General features: G+C 37.0%; 1 protein-coding gene across 6 annotated transcripts in view; it reads left to right on the top strand.

Moving 5' to 3' along the window:
• Positions 1-26,178, top strand: part of pdlim7 (PDZ and LIM domain 7) — a 259,211-nt gene that overhangs the window by 217,445 nt on the left and 15,588 nt on the right. For 3 of the 6 annotated variants that reach the window (XM_039774500.1, XM_039774499.1, XM_039774501.1), the window contains exons 6-7: positions 18,757-18,815; positions 25,071-25,314. In XM_039774500.1, coding sequence (XP_039630434.1) covers positions 18,757-18,815; positions 25,071-25,314 — 303 coding nt within the window. Of the gene's footprint in view, positions 1-1,879; positions 1,917-4,124; positions 4,470-18,756; positions 18,816-25,070; positions 25,315-26,178 lie in introns of those variants that run through there. The other 3 variants (XM_039774502.1, XM_039774503.1, XM_039774504.1) reach the window with 1 other exon arrangement.

Below are 26,178 nucleotides of genomic sequence, written 5' to 3'. Positions count from 1 at the left end.
TTTTTCAGTTTATCATTTTTTATGTAGAATATTAGCGTTAACTGTAATACACAGTAGCAATGTTTCAGGAAAAGGTTATTAAAAAAAAAACAAGAATATTGACCTCCACTATTATTGGCCTGTTGTAAAAATGAGTAAGAAGGGTTAGAAAAAAATTACTGTTTGCACGGAGAAAAATGAGAAACATCTGACTTTTGATTGAAACAAGTTCATTCAAAAAAAAAAACCCTCATCAAGAAATATTTTAACAAAACACTTGTGCCACAATTGTTGGCACCCCTGCATTCAATACTTTGTACAACCTCCCTTTTTCAATATAACAGCATGGAGTTATCTCTTGTAACATTTTATAAGGTCGGAGAATACAGACCATTGCTTTGCATTTGGTCAGTTTCTGAACATTAGGGTAACAATTAAGTTGGTTTTTCATGAATAAAGGTAAATCACATTACAGGAGTATCTGGTACTTTTAAACAAAATGGCAAGTAATTCATAAAGCGTTACCAGAAAAACTTCAGAGCAGGATATGTATTAAAAATATTCCTGAGTGTTTCATTACTGAAATAAAAAAATAGCATTTTCAAAAACTTGAATGGTTTGTAAAAGATTTACAGATAAAATAAATGTACTGTAGTGTTAACTATGAGATACTAGTATTAATGTAGCCATTTCATATTATTTTTAAAATTTACCTTCTCTAAAATTCAAATAGCATTATCTTTTCATATTTGGTAACAGTAACTTTAACTGAACAAAAAGTATTTTTAATTTACTGATATTGGTTTTTAAAAGTTTTATTATAAAGTACAAATCACTGAACATATCAGCAAGACAAAAGCAAACAAGGGTTCAGCAACATAAAACCTAAATAGATGTATATTTTATATGTGACTAGGAAGCCTTGCAATAAATATGCAGAATTTTTTCAAGAAGTACAAAGTGCAGAACTGTAATGGCTTTTTTTTTTTTTTTTTAAGTGTAAATGTGTATATGTTGAGGAATTGAAATTGGTCATCTAAAACGTTCTAGTATATACACAGCACTGAATGATTCACCATGGGGTAAATCAGCTATTTATTTATATTGCAGTTAACTTGTCAGTGTTCAATAAATAACATTTTAATAAAATACATGGCACAGCATAACTGCAGTGTTTCACTTTTGAGCTTCAAGGTACATGTAAGAATGTTATTAAGTGCAACACCACAATTCTGAATACTGCATTTTCAACTACTAATACCACAGTAGTTATACCATAAACTTACTATGAAACTATGTTTATTTTTCTTCCGGTTTGCTACAGAAGAACATTTTAGTATCTGCTTCTTGACAAACAAAATAATTACTCTTTTAAATAGATAGGTAAATAGATACTTTATTAATCCCAAGGGGAAATTCACATTATGCAGCAGCAGTATAAAGATACAAAAAAAAATTAATTAAAGAGTAATAAAAATGCAAGTTAAAACAGACAATAACTTTGAATAATGTTAGCATTTACTCCCCCGGGTGATGATGTGATGTGCAAATTCAGGCCTCACCAATTAGGGTATTTTTGAGTTTAATGCTAGTATTGATAGGGTCCTAAGTACGTATGTTCTTATTACTATTGGTAGTGGGGGAAAAAAAGATACTTAAGTTGTTTGTGTCATCTGTCCTGTTTATCAGTTATTGAAGCTACCAGATTAGATACTGTTAACTTTTATTTATGATAACAGGTCTTGATCTTGTAATGTAGTCAAAATCAGTTATCAAAGTCTAACATTTGACTGGAGGTGTAACCTTCTATAAACATCCTGGCATGTTGCTTTGGTACTTATTTTCTATGCCTCATTTTATGAATGATAGAACTGTGTCTCCTCTCTTCTGGCTCTTATAGTGCAGGATCCTGATGATGAAAACTTAAAAAAGAGCAGGTAAGCTGCTGTGTGTGATTGTATGGTCCTGTAATTGCTAGATGCAATTTAGATTTTAACAGCAAATCTGACATACAGAGCTATGAAAAAAAGTTACTCCCACCTGAGTTTATTTTCATATATTTGTCACAATGAATGTCTTTAGATCTATGCAAAATGTAACATCAGATAAAGGAAACCAGAGTAAGCATAAAATATTATTCATAAATTGATTCAACATATATTTGATAAGTAAAATTATCAGACACCAAATTGCCTGTGTGAAAAGGTAATTGCCCCATTGGTTATTCCCTCAAATAGCTTGCCAAACTTAATTGATGTTTAGACTCGACAGACTGATTTCAGTCAGCCCTATTGAATCTAAACTTCACCATACATTGAACCCATGAGAGTGATGCAGTCACCACAAGGTTTTTTAGAAGAACATTTTCCCTTAATCAAAGGAAATTCCAGACGTTATTAAAAAAAAGCTTGTGAAACTTAACGAACAGGAAAGAGTGACAAACCTATATCTGGAGAACATTTGGAACAGGGGTTAATCCTCTTAGGAAAGACTAACAATGATGACTCATTCGAGAAATTACAGAGGATCACAGAAGACCATATAAAGAAATGCAGGCATCTCTATCATCCGTTAAGGTTTGTGTTTATGACTGTACTGTAAGTAAGAGACTGAGTTAAAATTTAATTCATGGGAGAACAGTAAGATAGAAGCATATGCTATCCAAGAGTATTATCAGCTTTTGTCCCCAGACCTTTTGGGATAATTATCTACAGACAAATGAGTCTGAAGTGAAAAATATTCAGTAACACAGATCGCAGTATGCCTGGATTTCTACAGTAAAAATATCACACCTACAAAAAATATGGAGATGATAGTGTAATAAGCAGCAAAGCATGCTTTCAACTCAAGACCTGGATAATTTGCTATTATTTAAAGTGCCCATCACAGGGTGAATACACACAAGCACTAGGGACAATTTAAAAAGCCAGTCCACCTAACCTGCGTGTCTTTTAACTGTGAAAGGAAACCTATGTACAGTACATACAGGGAGAACATGCACACTCCATCCATGGCACATGCATGATATGAATCCTGGCCACCCATGCATCTGAATTAAAGCAGTTCTGCAATAAAAGTGGGGTAAAATTCCACAATAGTGATCACAATGACTGATATCAAATGATTGAAAGCATTTATTTGTGATTATTCCTGCCAAAGGAGTTGCATTCAAGGATTGCAACAATAGGAGCAGTTGCTTTTTTACATGGATATTCGGGGTGTTGATAACTTTGTTCTTTGAATAAATAAAGTAGTCATTTAAAAAACTGTACTGCATGCTCACTAAGGTTGCCATTTCTGTAATATTGCATTTTGACTAATGGTCTGAGACAATTCATTGTGTGAAATATGCAAAAACAGAGGATATTAGGATGGCTAAATACTTTGCACCATAAATAAAAATTCTCGCAGCAGTTCATTTCAAATTACTCTGACATTGTCTTTAATCATTTTTACTTTCACAATGAATAGGAATTCTCACTAGGTTTGTTTTTCGTTGAGAAATAAGCCTTTGTTATGAAATGCTGTTTCCAGCTTATTTGAACAAAGAAATTCAGTGCATCCTGTAGAGTTTTATCTCTTAAAAGGACCTAATGTGTTTTCAAAGTGGGGTGACCCCTTTCTAATTGCTTTCTAAGCAATGTAATGTGCTAATGTACTTCAAAGAAAAGCAGTCCATATTTATATACTTTAATTTATACTCTTTTGAAATATGTATGTAACTTTTGAAAATATACCCATAAATTTATGAAGACCTTCTTCAAAATTTTCACGTAAGAAAGCCAACTGTCCTGCTTGTAGTGTAAAATTCTAATTAGTCATGGAGACAAAAATTGTATTCACTTTATTTAGTGATTGTTTTGTAGGTATACAGGAACTATGTTCTTGGGACCCCTTATTCATTAAAATAAGAGCTGGACATTTTAGTTTGCAGGCTTCTGCACAAGTGTACAAGATAGAAATCATGGAAAGAATAGCAACAATGTAAATAGCAGTACTTTTTTTGATAAATTATTCTGACTTTCTCTTTTATGTGTTTTCTTTTTTATATTTCTGAACTGTTCACCCTTTTCATTGTCTAGACACTACATTGCTTTTTGTCCTTTTTCTCTCTCTGTCTCTCTGTTTCTCTCTATTTTTTTTAGGGAAAAGTTCCTTACTGAAATTCAGAGCCCACGCTATGCCCGCTTGCGTGACTGGCACCATGATAGATCTGCCCGCGCCCTAAACATCAAATCCTGATATGGAAAATGGAACATACAATACCAAACCTTATTGGGAGTAAATAAACAAATAAAATGCATAAATAAATGAAACATTAGAAAATAATTGCAGTTCCTTCTTCTGCTGGCTAAGTTTATGAACACTCTGCAGAATAAAGCCAAAAAATCCATTAATTACATTTCACTAGTAGATCTTATTTTGAAGAATATCTGAGAAGAGAGTGCAATACTACCCATCTTTTTAATAAAACAGGTTTTTATGTGTCTTTCTGAATCTCTCGTGTTCTTCTTTTAAAGTATCCTTGTTTTTGCACTCTGACATCCAAACTAAATTGTTTCTGATCTTTCAACCTTGTATTTATTAGGAACATTAATTGGTGTATTTTTCTGCTTTTAAAAATACATAAAACATCTGAAAATGTAATGAGTTGTGCTCAGTCTCTTTATTTCTTTATTATGCTCAGGACTTTCAAAACAGTGCAACTATTACTCACTTGTAGCCTAGAAAAGAAAAAACTCTTGGAGAAAAATGAATCACTATAATATAGTTTATTGGTCTGCCTCCCTCTTGGAATATCAGTGTAAAAGACTGTTTTGTAAAAAAGCAGCCAAATTAATTGGGTTGGTGCTTTCTAGTTAGTGACATTGTGATGTAGACATCATCAGTAATTAGATTATATGTGTTACTTTGAGTCTTTTTCAACCCTAACATATTAAATGTAATTTGTGAGATATGTATAAGTTTTTCATAACTAGACTTTGAAATAACAAAAAAGATAGATAAATAGTGGTGCCTTCTTGTCACATTACTAGATTTGGTGTATTTGGCCAATTTACGGTAAGTTTTGCTTTTCTTTCCTGTTTTATGAAAATAGTAATTGAGGCCTTTAAATCTTAAATTAAGAACAGTAAGAACATGTGAAGGGTGCAATACAGTATGTAATTGTGGGGGGGTTTAAAAACTTTCTATTTTTAAAAATTAACATCATAAAATTGATGCTCACCATGTGTTGTATGATATTAAGTGAATTTGAGAATGTTAAGCTTTGAAACACTATGCAATTCAGTGTTGTAAGGATCCTGAGTCTATCCTGGCAGCACAGGATGCAATGTCGGAAATGGCCATAGAGAAGGTGTCTTGTCCATCACAATGTCCGCTCACACACACAGCTCCTGCACAGCACTAACCTGTATGTTTTAAGGAATGTGTGTAGAAATACCCAAGAACCTGATAGTTAACCCATGTAGACAGAGAAGGAAACCATGACCGTGTGAAGGATGCAGACCCAGCACTTTTGATCTGTGAAAGCTAACCACTGTGCTATACAGAATCATTGGGTTTAGACTTTAGGTATCAACATAGTTCTTTTTGACTGTGTGAAGCAAATGCGGGTAAGGTAAAAGAAGTTGAATCATACCACAGTTAATGCTTGGTTTTCTTCTTAGTTGTTGTTGACCTAAAGTGTAGCATCAAATGTAGAAAGTAATTGTTGTTCACTGTGCTGACTCCAGGAATCATGTAATCTCTTGTCAGTTTTTAAATTGAGTTATGTGACACATGCATTCTGCACCAGTATTCATGAATGCAATCAGGGCACAAATTTGTTTCTTAAAATAATATATATTATAGCAAAGCTACTACAGTAGGTGTTTTCAGTTAAGATGCAAAACAGTACAGGCAGAAAAAAAATCAGTGTTTTTCTCTTTTTGCCAGTTGGGATGACCAATCGTTTTGACTTATGATGAAATTAAAAAAACTTTGTATAAGTTCTTGACTTCCTGTCCATATTTTTGTAAATGTTTGTTAATACTTTTGGGTTTTCGCCTAGCTTAATGTACAGTAGATAACACAGCAATGCTGTTAAAAGGATCATGTGGTATTTCTGTTTGAGAGGGTCTCTATGAGAGTAGTAACAGCTGCAATCAAAGTATATGAATTATCTATAGGGTGATCCAGATCTAATTATGCAATTTTCATTACGCTATAACTTATTAAGTTTAATACGTAGAAAAATCACTCGAAAAATCGATAGATAGATACTTTATTAATCCCAAGGGGAAATTCACATAATCCAACAGCAGTATACTGATACAAAGAAACAATATTAAATTAAATAGTAATAAAAATGAAAACAATTAAAATAAAATTAATGTTAGCATTTACTCCCCCGTGTGGAATTGAAGAGTCGCATAGTGTGGGGGAGGAACGATCTCCTCAGTCTGTCAGTGGAGCAGGACAGTGACAAAAGTCTGTCACTGAAGCTACTCCTCTGTCTGGAGATGACACTGTTAAGTGGATGCAGTGGATTATTCATGATTGACAGGAGTTTGCTTAGTGCTCGTCGCTCTGCCACAGATGTTAAACTGTCCAACTTTAATCCTACAATAGAGCCTGCCTTCTTAACAAGTTTGTCCAGGCATGAGGCGTCTTTCATCTTTATGCTGCCACCCCAGCACACCACCGCGTAGAAGAGGGCACTCGCCACAACCGTCTGGTAGAACATCTGCAGCATCTTACTGCAGATGTTGAAGGATGCCGACCTTCTCAGAAAGTATAGTCTGCTCTGGACCATCAAGAAGTGTGCAAACTGACGACATGAAGAATTGTCTTCGCGTCGAATTGGAATCATTCGTGCATAAATCAAAGTCATCCAGATGATCTGGATCTGCATAATTAGATCTGGCCCACCCTGTATGTGACTTTTTACATATTCTGAAGGTTTTTCTTTTAGATATCATTGTGCTTATCATGTATAGGTTTGGTAAATCTAATGATAAACACAAGTAATTATAGTTAAATGTATAAAAAGAAAATGTGAAAGTTTCATTTTATTTACTCTGAGTGAGTAGTAGATGTTGAAGAATTTCCATAGTTACTTTTTAGGTTACTGTACATTTTAAATTCCTAAAAGATAGTGTCATTTTGTGGTTTAAGTTTGCTTTCTCTAAAGGAATTTAAAAATGAAATAATTAAGACTTATTTTTATATCAGACAAAAACAAAGTTAAAGCAATGTTGTCTTCCATTGGAAATTATATTTTAAAAAACTGCTAGGTTAGATATATATAGTCACAAATTGAACTTTCATCATCTTGTAAAAGAGCAGTCTCTGTCCAAAAAAGGTGACTGCCTGGTGATTCCACCTCTCTTCGCCAACCATTATAAAGCTCAGAAAGAATTACTGAATTTGTTGCAACTATTTCTTTGCTTAAAATATAGTTTTTTCTAGGCCTTCATAATTCAGAATTGTACTTTTATATGAATCATAGCATGCATTTTTGGAAAATACAGTTTCTATGGTTTAGGTATATATTTTCTTTAGAATTTACTAATAACACAATGCTATATTTTTTCCAAGCATTCTCTAATAATTTAGTTTGGTTGCCTTAAAATGAAATAAGTATTAGCCAAGACAGATTATTTCCTTGGCATATAAAATGCAGCTATTCATTGATCTGTTACTTTTTTAAAGCAGCTAGCACCATATACTGTAGAATCATTGCAAACCACAACCTGTCTCTGTTTTAATAGGCAGAAAATTGTTACAAAATACATCACTTTCTGTACATTATTAACAATTGTGAAATTCTTGGCACATCTTTACATATATTCTGGAGTATCTATAGTACATACTTAGTAATAGTGTTACAAATATTGTAGCAATTTGTTCTATTCACCAACATGATACATTGTACAAGAACATTCTGCTTCTAGGTGTTGTATCTAGAATAACTGCATTCATAGACCTGTATTTTACATGGTGTCTTACTACAGAATGTATTATAAATGGCACCACAGCTACTGGGACTTGGGTTAGAAACTGAACACAGCCATTATCTGTATGGAATTTGCACATTTCCTGAAGCAGTTTCCTTATAATATTCATGTGTTCTTCTACAAACAAAAGAAATATGCATTTGATGTACCCCTTTATTGACCTAATGTACAGTATTTGCGTACATCTAGCCTGTAATGAATCACTTGCAACAATTTTGATACTGGGTAAAATTTTATGTTGGAATTTTTAGAAGTTATGTATCTCTTGAACTAGACTGATAATTATATATTGTGTTAAAACACTTCTCTAGATGGAAGCAATGTATACTGTTCTTTTCTTACCACTTTTAACACCTTGTGATGTTGTTAAGTTTCTTTAGCTGCTAACCGCAATAATTCATTAAATGCTGTGAAAACTGAAAAATTGACAGGTGACTCAGTTTAACAAATGAGTGTTTGTCTACCTATTCACTGTTGAGATTTAACATTGGAGATCAATAAAAATCTTTCTGCCAAGTCTCAGATGAGATGTCTGGTATTGTTGTTGACTCCGGTATCCACCTCTTGAAGGAACTATGGTTTGTTCACCTTTCCAGAAAACGTCTGCTACAGTTCATTTCATCAAAGGCCACAGACTGTTTGGATTCTTTGGTGTTCAATGCACCAAATAAAAGGCCAGTGTTCATGGGCCACACAAGATATGCATGTAAAGAAAAATAGAAATATGTGTATACCAGTATTTGGGCAGCACGGTGGCGCAGTGGTAGCACTGCTGCCTCACAGTAAGGAGACCTGGGTTCGCTTCCCGGGTTCTCCCTGCGTAGAGTGTGCATGTTCTCCCCGTGTCTGCGTGGGTTTCGTCCGGGTACTCCGGTTTCCCCCCACAGTCCAAAGACATGCAGGTTAGGTACATTGGCGATCCTAAATTGTCCCTAGTGTGTGCTTGGTGTGTGTGTGCGCTGCAGTGGGCTGGCACCCTCCACGGGGTTTGTTCCTGCCTTGCGCCCTGTGCTGGCTGGGATTGGCTCCAGCGGACCCCCGTGGCCCTGTGTTCGGATATAGCAGGTTGGACAATGACTGACTGTATACCAATATTTGCAAGGTTTCATTCTGTATTTATTATCTTATTAATTACTTAGTGTTAGATCTGTACATATGACTTTATTTTCTTTGTTTTGTTTAATTTTAACAGTATTTGTCTAAATCATTTTGTAAATGTATGTGTTTTTGAATCAGTGTGTACAGTGGGATGCAAAAGTTTGGGCAACCTTGTTAATAGTCATTATTTTCCTGTATAAATCGTTGGTTGATACGATTAAAAATGTCAGTTAAATATATCATATAGGAGACACATATTTGAGAAGTGAAATGAAGTTTATTGGATTAACAGAAAGTGTGCAATAATTGTTCAAACAAAATCAGGCAGGTGCATAAATTTGGGCACCACAAAAAAGAAATGAAATCAATATTTAGTAGATCCGCCTTTTGCAGAAATTACAGCCTCTAAACGCTTCCTGTAGATTCCAATGAGAGTCTTGATTGTGGTTGAAGGTATTTTGGACCATTCCTCTTTACAAAACATCTCTAGTTCATTTAGGTTTGATGGCTTCCGAGCATGGACAGCTGTCTTTAACTCACACCACAGATTTTCAATTATATTCAGGTCTGGGGACTGAGATGGCCATTCCAGAACATTGTACTTGTTCCTCTGCATGAATGCCTTAGTGGATTTTGAGCAGTGTTTCGGGTCGTTGTCTTGTTGAAAGATCCAGTCCCGGCGCAGCTTCAGCTTTGTCACTGATTCCTGGACATTGGTCTCCAGAATGTGCTGATACTGAGTGGAATCCATGTGTCCCTCAACTTTGACAATATTCCCAGTCCCTGCACTGGCCACACAGCCCCACAGCATGATGGGACCACCACCATATTTTACTGTAGGTAGCAGGTGTTTTTCTTGGAATGCTGTGTTCTTTTTCCTCCATGCATAACGCCCCATGTTATGCCCAAATAACTCAATTTTAGTTTCATCAGTCCACAGCACCTTATTCCAAAATGAAGCTGGCTTGTCCAAATGTGCTTGAGCATACCTCAAGCGGCTCTGTTTGTGCTGTGGGCGAAGAAAAGGCTTCCTCTGCATCACTCTCGCATACAGCATCTCCTTGTGTAAAGTGCGCCGAATGGTTGAACGATGCACAGTGACTCCATCTGCTGCAAGATGATGATGTAGGTCTTTGGTGCTGGTCTGTGGATTGACTCTGACTGTTCTCACCATTCGTCGCTTCTGTCTATCCGAAATCTTTCTTGGTCTGCCACTTCGAGCCTTAACTTGAACTGAGCCTGTGGTCTTCCATTTCCTCAATATGTTCCTAACTGTGGAAACAGACAGCTTAAATCTCTGGGACAGCTTTCTGTATCCTTCCCCTAAACCATGATGGTGAACAATCTTTGTCTTCAGGTCATTTGAGAGTTGTTTTGTGACCCCCATGTTGCTACTCTTCAGAGAAAATTAAAGGAGGAGGGAAACTTACAATTGACCCCCTTAAATACTCTCTTTCTCATTATAGGATTCACCTGTGTATGTAGGTCAGGGGCCACTGAGCTTACCAAGCCAATTTGAGTTCCAATAATTAGTTCTAAAAGTTTTGGAATCAATAAAATGACAACGGTGCCCAAATTTATGCACCTGCCTGATTTTGTTTGAACAATTATTGCACACTTTCTGTAAATCCAATAAACTTCATTTCACTTTTCAAATATCACTGTGTGTGTCTCCTATATGATATATTTAACCGACATTTTCTATCGCAACAACCAACGATTTATACAGGAAAATAATGACTATTAACAAGGTTGCCCAAACTTTTGCATCCCACTGTATATCATTCTTGCCTGCTTATAATAAGAATTGATTAAAAAAATAACAAACATTACTAAATATTATAGGCTATATGTAGTGAATCCAGAAAGTATTCAGACCCCTTCAGTTTCTGCACATTTTATTGTATTGTAGATTTATTTTTAAACTAGCAAAATACCCGCGCTTCACAGCGGAGAAGTAGTGTGTTAAAGAAGCAATGAAAAAGAAAAGGAAACATTTTGAAAATAACGTAACATGATTGTCAATGTAATTGTTTTGTCACTGTTGTGAGTGATGAGTGTTGCTGTCATATATATATATATATATATATATATATATATATTTACACACACACATATATATATCTACATATATACACACACATATATATATCTACATATATACACACACATATACATACACACACATATATATATATATATATATATATATATATATATACACACACACACACACATATATAAACATATATATACATATACATACATATCTACATATATACACACACAGCTATTTCGTATCAGTGCAATACGCTGCTTGTTAAAACGGATAACTCCGCTCTTACGTGCAAGTCTGCGTGGATATTATGAACTATCGTATTTGTTCAAGTTCTATTTAAATTTTAAATAGAAGGAATTTTTATTTAGTCGACAGAAATATCTTTGGTAGGAATGGTAAAACAGACAGGAATATTATTCCTGAATAAATCAACTCAAACCTTAAACAACTTATAATATTTTGCTCTCCATAAAAATATATCCTGTCTAAATTATACAAGTTAGAAATAAAGTAAACGTTAAAAGAACAAACATTCAAATTTCTTGACTCTTATGTAATTTTATATAAAAAATAAACTTAGATTTTAAATATCCCAAAAGATTTTGCTCTCCATAAAAATATATCCTGTCAAAATTATACAAATTCAAATATGAACATGCTGCATAACAAAACCTGGAAATATAAATAAAATGTGTTCCTTTCAGCAATAACAAATCAAATCATTCAGTTGTCTTTGCTCATATGTCATTTTAGAGCTGGACGCCTGGCATCTTTTTTTGGCAACAGGTTCGTTTCTGTTTGGTGTGAGGTTCTGTGTTGTGGAGATTCTCAGGATGGATTGCAGGTGCTCATCAGTGAGGCGACTCCTGTGTGCTGTTTTGTTAGTCTTTATCACTGAGAAGAGCTTATCACACAGATATGTGCTACCAAACATGCACAAGGTTCGAGCCGCATGTAGGCGGACTTTTTGTTCTTCAAAGTCACCAAAGCGCCGTGCAAACTCAGTGCGCTCAGTTTATCAGCAAAGTGCGTATTTGGGAACACCGTAGTGACGACTTGGTTTAACATTACTTGGCAACAGGGAAAGTGGGGCAAGTTGCACTGGTGCATTTGTGTCTCCCATAAAAGCAGCTTCACTTGAAATCACTTTGTGATTGTGCACGGGTAAAGCGTCCGCTGAAGTGTCAGATTCTTATTTAATTCTTCTGCTTTATGTATCTTCTGCATTGCATTCAGGTCTTTCAGGTTACCCTGATGTTTTGTCTCATAGTGCCGTCTTAGATTAAATTCTGTAATTACAGCCACATTAGCTCCACAAATGAGACACACGGGTTCAGTAAACATATACTCAGCCTCCCATCGGTTTTAAAGGCTCTATTTTCAGAATCAACTTTTCTCTTCAGCATCGTGTGAGCTAGCCGCAATAACTTGCAGCATCATAAGCTAGACTTGATTAACGCGTAAGTGTTGCAAGGCAGCTGAAGCGCTGCATTATGGGATCTGTAGTTTATTGTGTTACCAGCGCTTCATATACCGGGCCATTAATAACAATAATACAGTATATAAAATGATCTCGGGCGGATATAATTACGCGGGCGGATGTGGCCTGGCCCTTGAGTTTGACACATATGGACTAAATAGAACTTGAAAAGATATATTTTTCAAATGTGATCGCGCAATTCAGATAGAGTTGGCGCACTACAGCCTGCATGCCTCAATAAGTCATCCTCCCTGCTCTTACTTTTTACCGTTCATCTAATGAATACACTGAGTATGGCTTTACCAAAACAATCATTGATGGCGAATAAAGTATCCATTATTCGAGTATGTAGATCGGGTATATATATATATATATATATACCAGCGTATCAGGAGAGTAGTGTGTTAAAAAGCTAGAAAAGAAAAGGGAACATTTTAAAAATAGCGTAACATGACTGTCAATATACAGTATTTGTTTTGTGAGTGTTACTGAGTGTTGCTGTCATCAAGGATTTGATTATCATTATTTCTTTCAATCAGGTTCGTATTTGTAGGATGTGTTGTGTTCAAGTTACATTCCGTGTTTGTCAATCGTTGTAAAGATGACAGGTTTCATTCATCGATTCGTTTCTTACTGCATCAATAAACAGCTCGTCTTCTTCTTTATCTGAGACCTGACACACTGCATGCACGGGTTTTTTACACTGTCTTCCTTTAGCGGGACATTGACTTTTTCCACCGTGTGCTTTGTTTCCACAGTAGCTGGATTTATGAATATGCTTGTATGTATCAGGCGCTTCATATTTTTGCTGCCTTTTCAATTGTGTAATTCGGTTTTGTTCAGCTCTTTGGAACTGTTGCTTTTATCTGTGCACTGCGTCAGTTCCGTGAGCCGCTCGGTGTACATGCATCGAAGGTTCCCAGCTGTGCTGGTGCCATCTCGTGCTATGTCCATGGCTGTATTTAATGTTACCTTAGTCCTGGCACTTAAAACTTTCTCTCGCAGTTTCGCTGAGTTTGTGCCAAACACCACCCTGACCATCTCATCTTCCTCTGCATAAGCACAGTCCTTCACCCGTGAATATTTACCCGTGGCAGTTTGCTATTGGATTGCGCTGACGGACGGCCTTATATGGGCAGGCACTAAATTACAAGCGCCAGCGCAGCCTGTCTATGAACTTAATTTAAAGTGTAGGTTTACATCGTGCTTTGTTTCGAAGTAGCAGAACTCATGAATATGGTTGTATATGTCACTCGCTCGCTTCTTATTGTTTCGCTGCCTTCTCAATTATATAATGCATGTTTTCTTCAGCGCTTTTGGGTCTTCCTGGTTTTCTATGTACTGCGTGATTACGTGGAAGGCGTGATGATGTCACACGAAACTCCGCCCCCACGGGTTTCAAGCTCATCTCCATTACAGTAAATGGAGAAAAACAGCTTCCAGTTATGACCATTACGCGTAGAATTTCGATATGAAACCTGCCCAACTTTTGTAAGGAAGCTGTAAGGAATGAACCTGCCAAATTTCAGCCTTCTACCTACACGGGAAGTTGGAGAATTAGTGATGAGTCAGTCAGTCAGTCAGTCAGTGAGTGAGTGAGTGAGTCAGTGAGGGCTTTGCCGTTTATTAGTATAGATAGGTAAATTTGCCATTTCTGACCATCAATATACACTCAGTTATCCATGACGTCGAAGTTAAAGCATGATTTCAAAAAAAGTTTTGCAAATGTATTAAAAATCAGAAACTGAAATCTCTTATTTATGTATTCAGACTCTTTATTCAATAATTATAGCTTTGAGTCTTCTTGGATAAGTCTCTACAAGCTTTGCACACCTGGATTTGAGCAGTTGATCCCATTCTTCTTGGCTTGAATTCTCTCAAGCGCTGCTAGTTTGAATAAGAAGTGTCTGTAAACTGCCTTCATCAGTTCTCTGTACAGATATTCAACAGGGTTTAAGTCTTGATTGTGCCTGGGTCACTCAAGAACAGTCAAAATGTTGTCCCAAAACCACTCCAGAATTGTCTTGGCAGTATACTCCAGGTAATTTTTGTACTGAAAGGTGAACTGTCACCCCAGTATGAGGTTGCATGCCTTCTGGAGCAGATTTTCTTTTATAGACCACTCTATATTTCTCTGTATTCATCCCTCCCACAATTCTGACCAGTCTCCCAGTTCCACCTGCATAGATGCACCCACATAGCATGTTGCCACCATCACCACCATCCTTCATTGTAGGGACGCTATTAGGCAGGTGATGAGCAGTACCTTGTCTTCAACAGATAATGTGCTTGGTGTTCTGCCCAAAGAGTTTAATTTTATTCTCATCAGACCAGATAATATTTTTCCTTATGCCCTGAGAGTCTTAAATACCATTTCCCAAACTCCAGGAAGGCAATTATATGCCTTTTAATTAAGAGTGGCTTCCATCTAATCTGATTTATGGAGTGCTGCTGAGATGGTTGTAGCTCTGCCAGGTTCTCCCATCACAACAGAGCATTTTGTACCATTTGTTAGTAACCTTTGGGTTCTTGGTAATCTTCCTGATCAATGATCTTTTTGCTTGGTTAAATAGTTTGGCCAGACAGCCATTTCTAAGATGAGGCTGGGGTGGTTTCAAACTTTTTCCATTTCACAATTATTGAATCCACAGTGCTATTGGAAGCACTCAGAGCTTTAGAAATTGTTTTATTCCTTTACCTTGATCTGTACCTCACCGCAGTTTTATTGTAGAGGTTTACAGAGAGTTCCTTGGTCTTCATGGCATGGTTTTTGTCCTGACATGCAATGTGTATTGTGGGACCTTATATACACAGGTGTGTGCCTTTCTAAATTGGTGGACTCTTAATCACAGGAATAATTAAAGCAAATATGATACACCTGACCATAATTTGGAGTGCCATAGCAAAGGGTCTGATTACTTAAACAAATCAGATTTCAGTTTTTGATTCTAATTTAATTTTCGGGGAATGTGTGTAGCGGTCAGAAGCCGCTAAGATTCACACCGTCGAGAAAGACGGTGATTTATTTATTTTATATGAGGATTACCAGGGACAACCCCAGCCTTGGCACGATCCCCACACACACACACTACAGAGACAAAGAAAACGCACTGGGAACTTAAACAACAAAAAAGTATAATGAAATTAAATTACTAAATGAAAACAATAATACCACCCCTGATCCCTTCAGCGATATTACAATTAACAGATAAACATGACAAACACGCAGTAAAGTCCATGTATGAAATAATAGCGGTGAAGTTATGTCCAGTGATTTGAATGAAGCGAGGGAAATGGAAAAACACAGTCCTACCGGTAGTTGCTGAAGTAAGTTGACAGATGAATGGTTCAGGAGTGCTCCTTCTTCCGTGAAAGCCAAATAATCCAGACAACGTCCTCAGTAACAGTAAACAGGTAGACGAATGATTCCAGACCCCAACAAACAACACAATCCAGGACACGAAGATGTAAAGCAGGAAAACGACAGGCAGTTCCACAGATAAATACAAGCACAAAACGACCAAAACAAAACTTTTTTCTTCCTCTTCGTCCCCTGCCCTCCTTTTGAACCCCTCTGGCCACCTTTGCCCCCAACAGCCCTGCAAGGACTGCTGGGAGATGCAGTTCTAACCAATGGTAGCACTGCTACATGCGTTTTCAATTTGTCATTATCGGTTATTGAGTGTAGATCGATGTACAAAAATGGTAAGTTTATCCATCCATCCATTTAAAAAATTAAATCTGTAACGCAAATAAGTGTGCAGAAAAGCGAATGGTGTAAATATTTTATGAATCCACCTCATGAAACAAGAGCCCTCTTCAGGAATTTCTGTACTCCTGAAATGATGCCAAGGAGACATTACCGTCCTTAAATCAGTGTGTTTATGTTCCAATCTTTAATGCACATAGGGAAAGAAAATAAGTATTGAACACATCAATGTTTTCTCAGTAAATATATTTCTAATGGGGCTATTGACATGAAATTTTCACTAGATGTTGGTAGCAACCAAAGTATTCCACACATATAAAGAAATCAAAACTAATAAATCTGTAAATTATGTGTAATAAAGTGGAATGACACAGGGAAACGTAATGAACACATGAAGAAAAGGAGATGCAAAAGGTGTGGAAAGCCAAGAAACCAACTGAAATCTTGTCAGTATTTAGAAAGCAAACCTGCCCCCTATCAGTGCAAATTAATATCAGCTGGTTGAGTCCCAAATGACAGCCAATAAAAGGTTTCTCATGTCACACAAGAAGCAACTCATGATGGGTAAAAGCAAAGAGCTCTCTCAAGACCTTCACAACCTTATTATCGCAAAATGTACTGATAGCATTTGTTACAGACATATTTCTAAACTTCTGAATGTTCCAATGAGCACCTTTGGAGCCATAATCCAGAAATGGAAAGGACAACATTTCAACATAAACTGGCCACGACCAGGTGCTACTTGCAAGATTTCTGACAGAGGAGTCAAAAGAATAATCGGAAGAGTTGTCCAGGAGCCAGGGACCACTCACAGAGAGCTTCAGAAAGACCTGGAATTTGCAGGTAAAGTTGTTTCAAAGAAAAAAAAAAAAATAATGCACTCGAAAGCCTTGGCCTCTGTGCTCACTGAATAAGACTCCACTGCTAAAGAAAAAGCGTTTTGAAGCTTGTTTAAAGTACAACATTTGGACAAGCCAATGAAATGCTAGGAGAATATAGTCTGGTCAGATCTGACCAAAATTGAACTCTTTAGATGTCATACCAACAGTGAAGTTTGGAGGTGGGAACATCGTGGTGTGGGACTGTTTTTTCAGCATATGGTACTGGCAGATTTCAAATAATTGAAGGACAGATGAATAGAGAAATGTACCAGGACATTCTTGAAAAGAATCTGCTGCCATCTGCCAGGATGCTGACTATGAAACAAGGATGGACATTTCATTACGACAATGATCCCAAATAGACAGCCAAAGAAACTCTGTAAAGCTGCTAGAATGGACCAGTCAATCACCCAGCTTGAATCTAATTGAAAATCTATGGAAAGAATTGAAGATCAGAGTTCATAGAAGAGGCCCCTGAACATTCAAGATTTGAAGAGTTTGTGTGGAAGAATGGGCCAAAATCAAACCTGAGCAATGCATGCGACTAGTTTCTGTCATTACCAATAAAGGCTTTTCTACTAAGTATTAAATACATTTCAGTAAGTGTGTCCAATAATTATTCCCTGTGTCCTTCCACTTTATTACACATAATTTTTTGTACTTATTTGTTTTGATTTCTTTGTATGTGGATTACTTGGGTTGTTACCGACATCTGGTGAAAATTTCATGTCAATAGCCCCATTAGAAATATATTTACTGAGAAAAATGTTGATGTGTTCAATACTTATTTTCCCTCTGTAAATACAGGAAAATAGCAACACTAAAGGAAAATCACAGATGCCTTCCTGGCTTCTTTACCTCTGTCAGCTGACTATGCCCATTCATCTACTTGGCCACCTCCTAAGTAGCACATCTAAGTGCTTTTCCATTGCACATCACATCTGTCACTCTGAATACAGACTGTCCTTCTAACTCCAAATCATTAAATCTTTAACTTGCAGTGGCTTTAACCATGCATATATCAGTTCTGGTGTTAGATATGACCTTCATTGTTAGTGACACTATGCTAGGGTTGCTAAAAGTGACCCATATCTTCCCACACACAGGGTCCCACATAGTGGGGTGTCTAAAGTAAATATCTAAATATGTACCGTTTTAATGTGGTGAGCTTTAACCCTAGAAAGTCCTTACCAAGAAGCACACGCTATCACATATGTGTAACTCCTTACCAAGAAGTACATGCTATCACATATGTGTAAAATATACTATGAAGTATTGGAACGGACATGTAAAAATGATACCAATAAATAATACTATTCAAATACTCTGGCCCCACTTGAATTTGCAGAAAACATCATCTGGTTGTGCTCATCACTGTGAAATTATATACGTCAAGAGGCAAACCAAGACAGTAGGTATAATTGGTTGAATGAAGAAGTGCTATACTGTATGTACAGTAAATATTATTTATATTTCTGTGTAAGTGTGAAACAGCAGTGCTTTAGACCCTTCTTTTTTTCCTAAATAAAGCAAAATTCTTTCTTTTATAGGCATGAAATAAAGGCATTTGCAAGTGCACCGGGAGCTGATAAACCAGATGTGAATTTAGGTAAAACAATGTTTAAATGGGTAACTGCTTGTTAATGAATAAGTTTGGTATTTTTCATGTCAAAGTTATTTCTTCACAATCATGGTACAGTATTAATTTGCCACATGAAAATGTGTTCTAAAGTGAAGCATATTTTATAAATTAAAAAAAAACAAATGGCCTGCTCTTACATTTAATATATAATGGAGCTAATGGATACCAGGGTCCCGGTGGGGGGGAGCTTTCAAACTTAGTGAACATATCCACTTTGTCGTGTCTACTAGGGTTCTGAGATATGCTTGTGACAACAAAACCACACTGAAAAGAATACATCATATCACAGACTCTTCATATTATTTTTTCAAAGTTTAAATATGTTACATGCTAGTAGTGGGTGTAGTTATGACAACCCCCAGACTTCCAAGCAATGTTCTGCTTATCATCCTGCTTTTGTTTCTACAATACTGTTTCTTCAGTGGTTATGTTTCACCAAGGCTTGTAACAGGCATGCATACTCAAGTCTGTGTTGTTATTTTACATAGTCTATAGACTGAGATTCACACAGATAGTAGTGTCCTGGTGAAGAGTGCACATAAGAGCTTCATTGCACTTTATACCAATAATAATGACAAATCTGAAATGAACTGATTATACTGCATTGTATTTTTAATAATCTGTAGGTTTTTGAAACAGCCAAGCCACCTGCATGTTGTACTTTCTGTGTCTTGTTGTGTGTATGCATGTTAAAATAAAATACTCAGAAAATGAAAAAATCAGTGCAATAAAGTCCAACCATGACTAGAGTAGACTGAACCACAACAAACCAATTATCAAATTTTTTAATGTATGATGAAGATATGGTAATAAAAGAACTGAGGACAAAGTTTTTGAGTGTGTAAACTCACTGATTTCAGTCAGCCCATAAATACATGGGTAGGACATGTAAGCTCTAAGAAACCTGGCACTATGAGGCAGAAATGACAACTGTATTACTCTGCTTTTGCTATAAAAAAAAAATCTGTATTAAAGTTTACTACACTTTAAACTGTTTAAGGCTAAGTATATGCCTGTAATGTGTTTAACTCTTGTCACTTGATGATGCAACACACATGTTCAGTCTTTCCCTTGCTAGACCACCAAAGTACACACTTGCACTAAGATAATGGCAGCAGCATGTGAGATCTGTCTGAAGTGTGACATTTTAAGTTACAATTGACGGAATCAACATTTATTAACGTCAATAACGGTGTTGGGCAATAACCGTCTGAGATACAATACAATACAATAGTTTATTTTTGTATAGCCCAAAATCACACAGGAAGTGCCGCAATGGACTTTAACAGGCCCTGCCTCTTGAAAGCCCCCCAGCCTTGACTCTCTGAGAAGACATGGAAAAACTCCCAAAAAACCTTGTAGGAAAATGGAAGAAACCTTGGGAAAGGCAGTTCAAAGAGAGACCCCTTTCCAGGTAGGTTGGGCGTGCAGTTGGTGTCAAAAGAAGGTTGGTCAATACAATACAATACACACAACACAACAAATCCTTAATACAGCATAATAATACAAATTTTAGAAGTACGGAGCAGAATTTAACAGTAGATGATATCACGTAATAAGGTTTGGATATTTTTAGAGTCCTGGAGACCTCATCCATCAAGCTGCCACCCCATTTGACCATTCCACGGCTGAAACGTTGCTCAGCCAGCCAATCTGATGAATGGACCCCTTTTTCCCATGATTCCTGTGATCCTCCATCAGGGATGACTTTACCACAGGCAGGCAAACAACTTGGCAGGTGGGCCGTGGCACCAATTGCCACATTTGAGTACCGAGAACAGAAACGGAATAGGTGAGGGTTAGTAACAAATTATAACAGTCATGTTGCTTATGTTTTAGTGCTAATGACTAACAACAGAGATGCAGTATGTACAGTTAATCAGCAGCTCTAGTCAGAATATGCTAAACTGAAGTAGTGAGTCTTCAGCCGAGATTTAAAGGCTGGGACTGAAGGGGCATCTCTTATAGAAGCAGGAAGACCATTCCACAGTTTAGGGGCCCTGTAACTAAAAGCTCGACCTCCCACTGTAATTTTATTAATCCTTGGAATCATAAGCAGACCGGCATCTTGAGATCTTAATGTGCGCTCAGGTTTGTAAGTCATGATAAGTTCAGACAAGTAAGCGGACCTCGCCATTTAATGCTTTATATGTTAAAAGGAGGATTTTGAAATCTGCCCTAAATTAAACCGGGAGCCAGTGTAAGGATTTAAGAACTGGAGTTATGTGTTCATATTTTCTTGTTCTTGTAATAATTCTTGCAGCCGCATTTTGGAATCCATACCTCTGGCCCTGAAAGATTGCCTCAGTGGAAGATGAACAGGGAGTGAAGTGCACATTCTGTTGTGTTTTGAAATGTCAGAATCTCATTGAAATGTTTTTATTTTTGCTTTTTTTTCCTTCCTAATGGCATACTCTACCCATAAGTGCTATTTTTTTTAATGTTACTTACCCCATGTAGTTTGTAGTGATGGCTGAGAAAAAAATGTGTCTCATGTTTTCATTCAGAATGGAGCTTATAAAGTTTATGCTTTAATGGAAGTGGGTTGTGACCAGCACTGGACAATAGTAAACAATATCATTCTTTTACCTGTGTCACATTATCCACATCTAGTCATATCGCTCCATTTCAACATGCAAGAGCAGGTCAGTTATTTTTTTTTAAATCGCTTGCATAGAAACCAAAATCCAATTAAAGTGATGTAAAAATTGTATTCATTAATATGCTGTGATTAGCTGCTAGCTGTGGAATGTTGATGGTTAATCATAGTTAATTTTTACACATAATTTTTGTAAAATGTATCTAGTGAATAGTTAAAATGTCTGTTGAGGTCCTTCTGATAGCCACTCCTAACAGTAAAACAAATCCACAATATAACTTATCAAAACGTACATGTTATTGAAATATACAAGTTGAAGTAACCTTTCTGAAGAAAAATGTAAAAAAAAAGTAAATCAATCAGTAATTAAAGTTGCACAGAATATTTATGTTTTAAGACGGGTGATTTTGAAAATTCACCAGTGATTTTTAATGGGAGCTTTTGAAATTTCAGAAATTGTAGAACAAGCCCAATTTGATAAATTTCAATGAAAACTGAACGGACCCAACACATTTGCTTGAAGTTTACCAAATGTCATAAACATCAGAACATTGGGACCTAAAAAACTTGTCAGATTTTGCTGCTGTCCGTGTTGTTGAGAGTTAGTACTTTTCATACATTTATTCCGTCAGGTCAAGCTGGGGAGCATAAACTGGTACAGCGTTTTGCAGCACCCACCACACAACGAAACAGCTTGGTATCCTAGTTGGCAACCCCCCCCAAAGCAGACAAGCGGTCCAGTCCCACCCCTTGGAAATGACCATGTGTCTGCTTCAGCGAGGTGTTACGTGAGCATTCCCTTGGCCTGGTCCAGCCACTCAGGTCCTCAACAATGATGATCCTGTGAGCACAATCACCCTCCGGGAATAATGGCTGTAGTGCTGTAACTGACACTCCCTCACAATTCAGATAATGTGCCTCGTTCGTGATTACATGAGCAACCATTCGTTTGACACAAAGTCAAGCCAGCGGTACCCAAGGATTCCCTGAAGAGACATAGTATTGAAGGAGTCCAGTCTTTGTCTCAGGTCACTGGATAGCGTCCATGCCTTATAGCAAAATAGGATGCACCAGGACTCTAAAGACTTGGACCATCGTCCTTCTTCAAAGGTATTGGGAGTGCCCCACACCCCTTTTCAGCACCCTCATGACCACCCCATGCTTTCCCAGTCTGTCTACTGACTTAATAAGAAGAGTCACCAGAGACATGAATGTCGCTGCTGGGGTAACTAATACTCTTGACAAGGTCGACACTCTGTCCCGTAGACAGACATACTACTGATGGCTGTGCCCAAGAAGTCCTAGATTTCCTGAAGCCTACAAAAATGCTTGTTATCCCGGCCTACGTTAAATCTCTTCACACCTCTCCATCAGTGTCTTTTTTTGTACTGTAAATGCGTCAATCAGCACAAGCAGCAAGCAGCCTGCTGTCCCATCCCCAGCCTTGATGACACTCAACTCGAGCAAAAAACTCTCCCAGCTCGAGCCAAGCTCCTTATCTGCATGTGAAGTGAGGTGCCTGGAGTTGTATATGGTAAATAATACAGTATATTGTTATTTGGAATACATTCATTTCATGTGTGTTCCTTGTCTACAAAGATCTAGGTAAGTGTAGGATGAAAGGTAATGCAAATGCAGAAACTTTTTCCATGTTATACAAATAATGACCTGGGGCCTCATTTATAAATGATGCATACGCACAAAAATGTTCCGTGCGAATGTTTCCACGCTCAAATCGCAATGTATAAAACCTAAACTTGGCTTAAAGCCACACACATTTCCACGGTAGCTCATACCCTGGCATACGCAAGTTCTCCGCTCGGTTTTGCAAATTGGCGGCACCCAGCGTCAAAGCAGTGCTACTGTTCCAGTGTGGTTACCCTTTCTTTTTTAGATCCACATCCCTGACGTGGCTTTATCATATACACTGAAACTAACTGCATATTGTTTATTAGTTTAAGGCATCTGATTGTAATTAACTTGTAACAATATAATGGTCCAGGGAATAGCCAAAGTATTCTAAATACCATAGCTGCTTTAGCATTGTTACTCTCACTGCACCTTCTTTTTCTCCTTTCAGCTGCTCCCATTAGGGGTTGCCACAGCGGATCTTTTTCCATATTACTCTCACCACTCAGAGTATTTATATCACTGCATCTGAGTGGGGAATCACACCTCAGAAGCTGATTGGAAAGAGAATTATCGGTAGCCGAAGAAATTTCTGTGAAGAAGCTGTCTGTTGCTACTGTCCTGCCTTTGTCCAGTCTGATAGCGGTCACGGGACATCAAATAGTTCTGAGCAGGCATCAGCAACAGCACTGCTCTAGTAAAAAGAATGGAGATAAATGCCATCAACAGAGAGAGAGAGGCAAGGTCGTTGTACCACGTGAACATCAATGACAGAATAAAACTGAATAATACAAAACAAACGCTAACATTTAAAAGTAGCCAAAATGTACACACATTATACACTTCAGGTCATTATTAGTATAACATAGAAAAAGTTTATGCATTAGGTATGTGTTCAGCATTTCTTGGATTTCCTTTCATCCTACACTTACCCAGACCTTTGTAGACATGGAACACACATGAAATGCATGTATTCCAAGTAATGATATACTGTATTTATTACCCTTTACAACTCCAGACAACTCGCCTCACACGCAGATAAGGAGCCTTGGCTTGAGCTGGGAGATTTACGCAGCTCCTCCAACAGCACATGCTGGAGAGACAAGAAATTCTGCACACCTACCTGGATGGGCTGCCTCAAATTGGGACCTGAGTGCTGCCGTGTAGAAGGCGACTCCTCAGCACCACATCAGTACCAATCCCCAACAGGACTGACGCCATTGGCTCTCCGGTGGTTTTGACTCTTCCAGGGATAAGGCTCCCGAGGGTTTAATACCAGTCGTCTTCATAATGCAAGCAATCTTCCTATGTGCAGCTGCAGCAGAGCGACTCCCACAGAGAGCAGAAAGGATCTGCTGTTTCAGAGCTGTGTGAAGTTTTTATTGTGGCTTGGAGCTTTTGGAGTATCAATCCTGCTACTAGCCTCCAAGTATTTCCTGCAAGTTGGAGGCCAGATGCAGTTCAGTGTCATACCCAGGACAGATTTACAGGTTTATGACTACATGAAATTTATTATCTTCTGTTATGACCACAAAATGTTTATTGGAGACCTGTTCCATGTTCTCAGTATCCCCTAAGATACTGAATGATAATTATTTTCTTTAAATGTAATGGTGAGACATGCACGATTTCCAACTAAAGTAAACAACGTATTATGGAATGAATTGATGCACATTTTATCAGCTGCTCACTGATCAAATAGGAAAAGTAATTTCATTCATAAAATGTAATAGAAAGAAAGTGTTCTTTTAACCCCTGCTAATCTTTTTCTCCTGTATTGGGATTCCACACAATTATAGAATTCCTTTATCAAGTGCTTACAGTTTAGATTCCTGATTTTAACATGTCTTAAAATTGCATTGTGCATTTCTGATTTTAATCATTGTTTATCTTTAATATTATGTAATATTGATTAATTGGGGATTTCGGGATGTTTTCAAAGTCTTTTGAGCACAGTCCTATTACATCTTTACTTTTCCCCTGAACTTTATCAGGCAAAGGAACTACAAGACCTCCTGGAACTTCACCTATGCCTTCCTGCCGACCCCCATGGGTGACAGATACAGATTTTGCTGAACGATACCGTCCTGATAAGACAACTACTGTAATGACCCAGCATAGCCAACTTGCCCAGCCTACTCCAATGCAGAACCGCAGCTCAATTGTGCAGGCAGCACAGCAGGCACCAGGTGATCCTGGCCGGACACCAGTGTGTGCTCACTGCAACAAGATCATTAGGTGAGTTGGTGGGTTATTGGAATAGCGAAAAGATAATGAGATGGAGGGATAGTAGTTACCATTGAATTCTCCTTTCTGTTTGAAGTTGATAAGAAGATTAAACTAAATTTATTTTTTTGTTTTGGATATAAAAACTTTTGGTGAAGTACTAAGCATATCTTTTTGCTGACACCCCAAGCAGTGATAATACAGAAAGAAATTAAATGTGGTTTCGCGTATTAAATTATTGCTTGTCTCCTCAATTTGGTAGTGAAAATATATAAAATTTGTAGAATTGAGTTAAAATTGTTTCATAAAATATTCTTTCCTTTATCTATCTGTTTAACTATTTAATATATTTCAAACTAAAGAATTTACTTTTGAATCTTTTTTTCCAGTGTAGCATACATTGTAGCAGCTGTATTTCTCCTTTGTGCTAATAATAGTGATATAAAGTCATCAGTATCTGGTTATTTTTCATGTGACATTTTTATGGACTGTGAGCTAGATAGTGTGAAAGGTAAAAAATTGATTATGACCTATCTAGTGAGTTAGAAGAAGTTGTTCTCTGATAGCTGCCTATTTTTGCTATGTTTATATCAAGACCTTGAATGGACAATAGTATTTTAGTAATTATTTACAAACCATTTAGTATATTAATGCATTGGGAGAAAACAAACAATCTGACATCTGTCACCCATCAGGCCTGAAGCACTCCCTGGACATAACATTATACATAGGAGATGAGCTTACAAGTCTATAATAGCTTTCATTTTAGAATCTTTATGGTAAAGAGTAATTGATTGAATTTGTTGTAGTCCTTTGACAGTCATGGAGTTTTGTTTGCTGATTATTTCTCACAAAAATAATTGTGGTTAATAATTT

This window comes from Polypterus senegalus, chromosome 13 (genome assembly GCF_016835505.1).
Source record: "Polypterus senegalus isolate Bchr_013 chromosome 13, ASM1683550v1, whole genome shotgun sequence".
Lineage (NCBI taxonomy): Eukaryota > Metazoa > Chordata > Cladistia > Polypteriformes > Polypteridae > Polypterus > Polypterus senegalus.
This window is presented reverse-complemented; position numbering and strand designations above follow the sequence as displayed.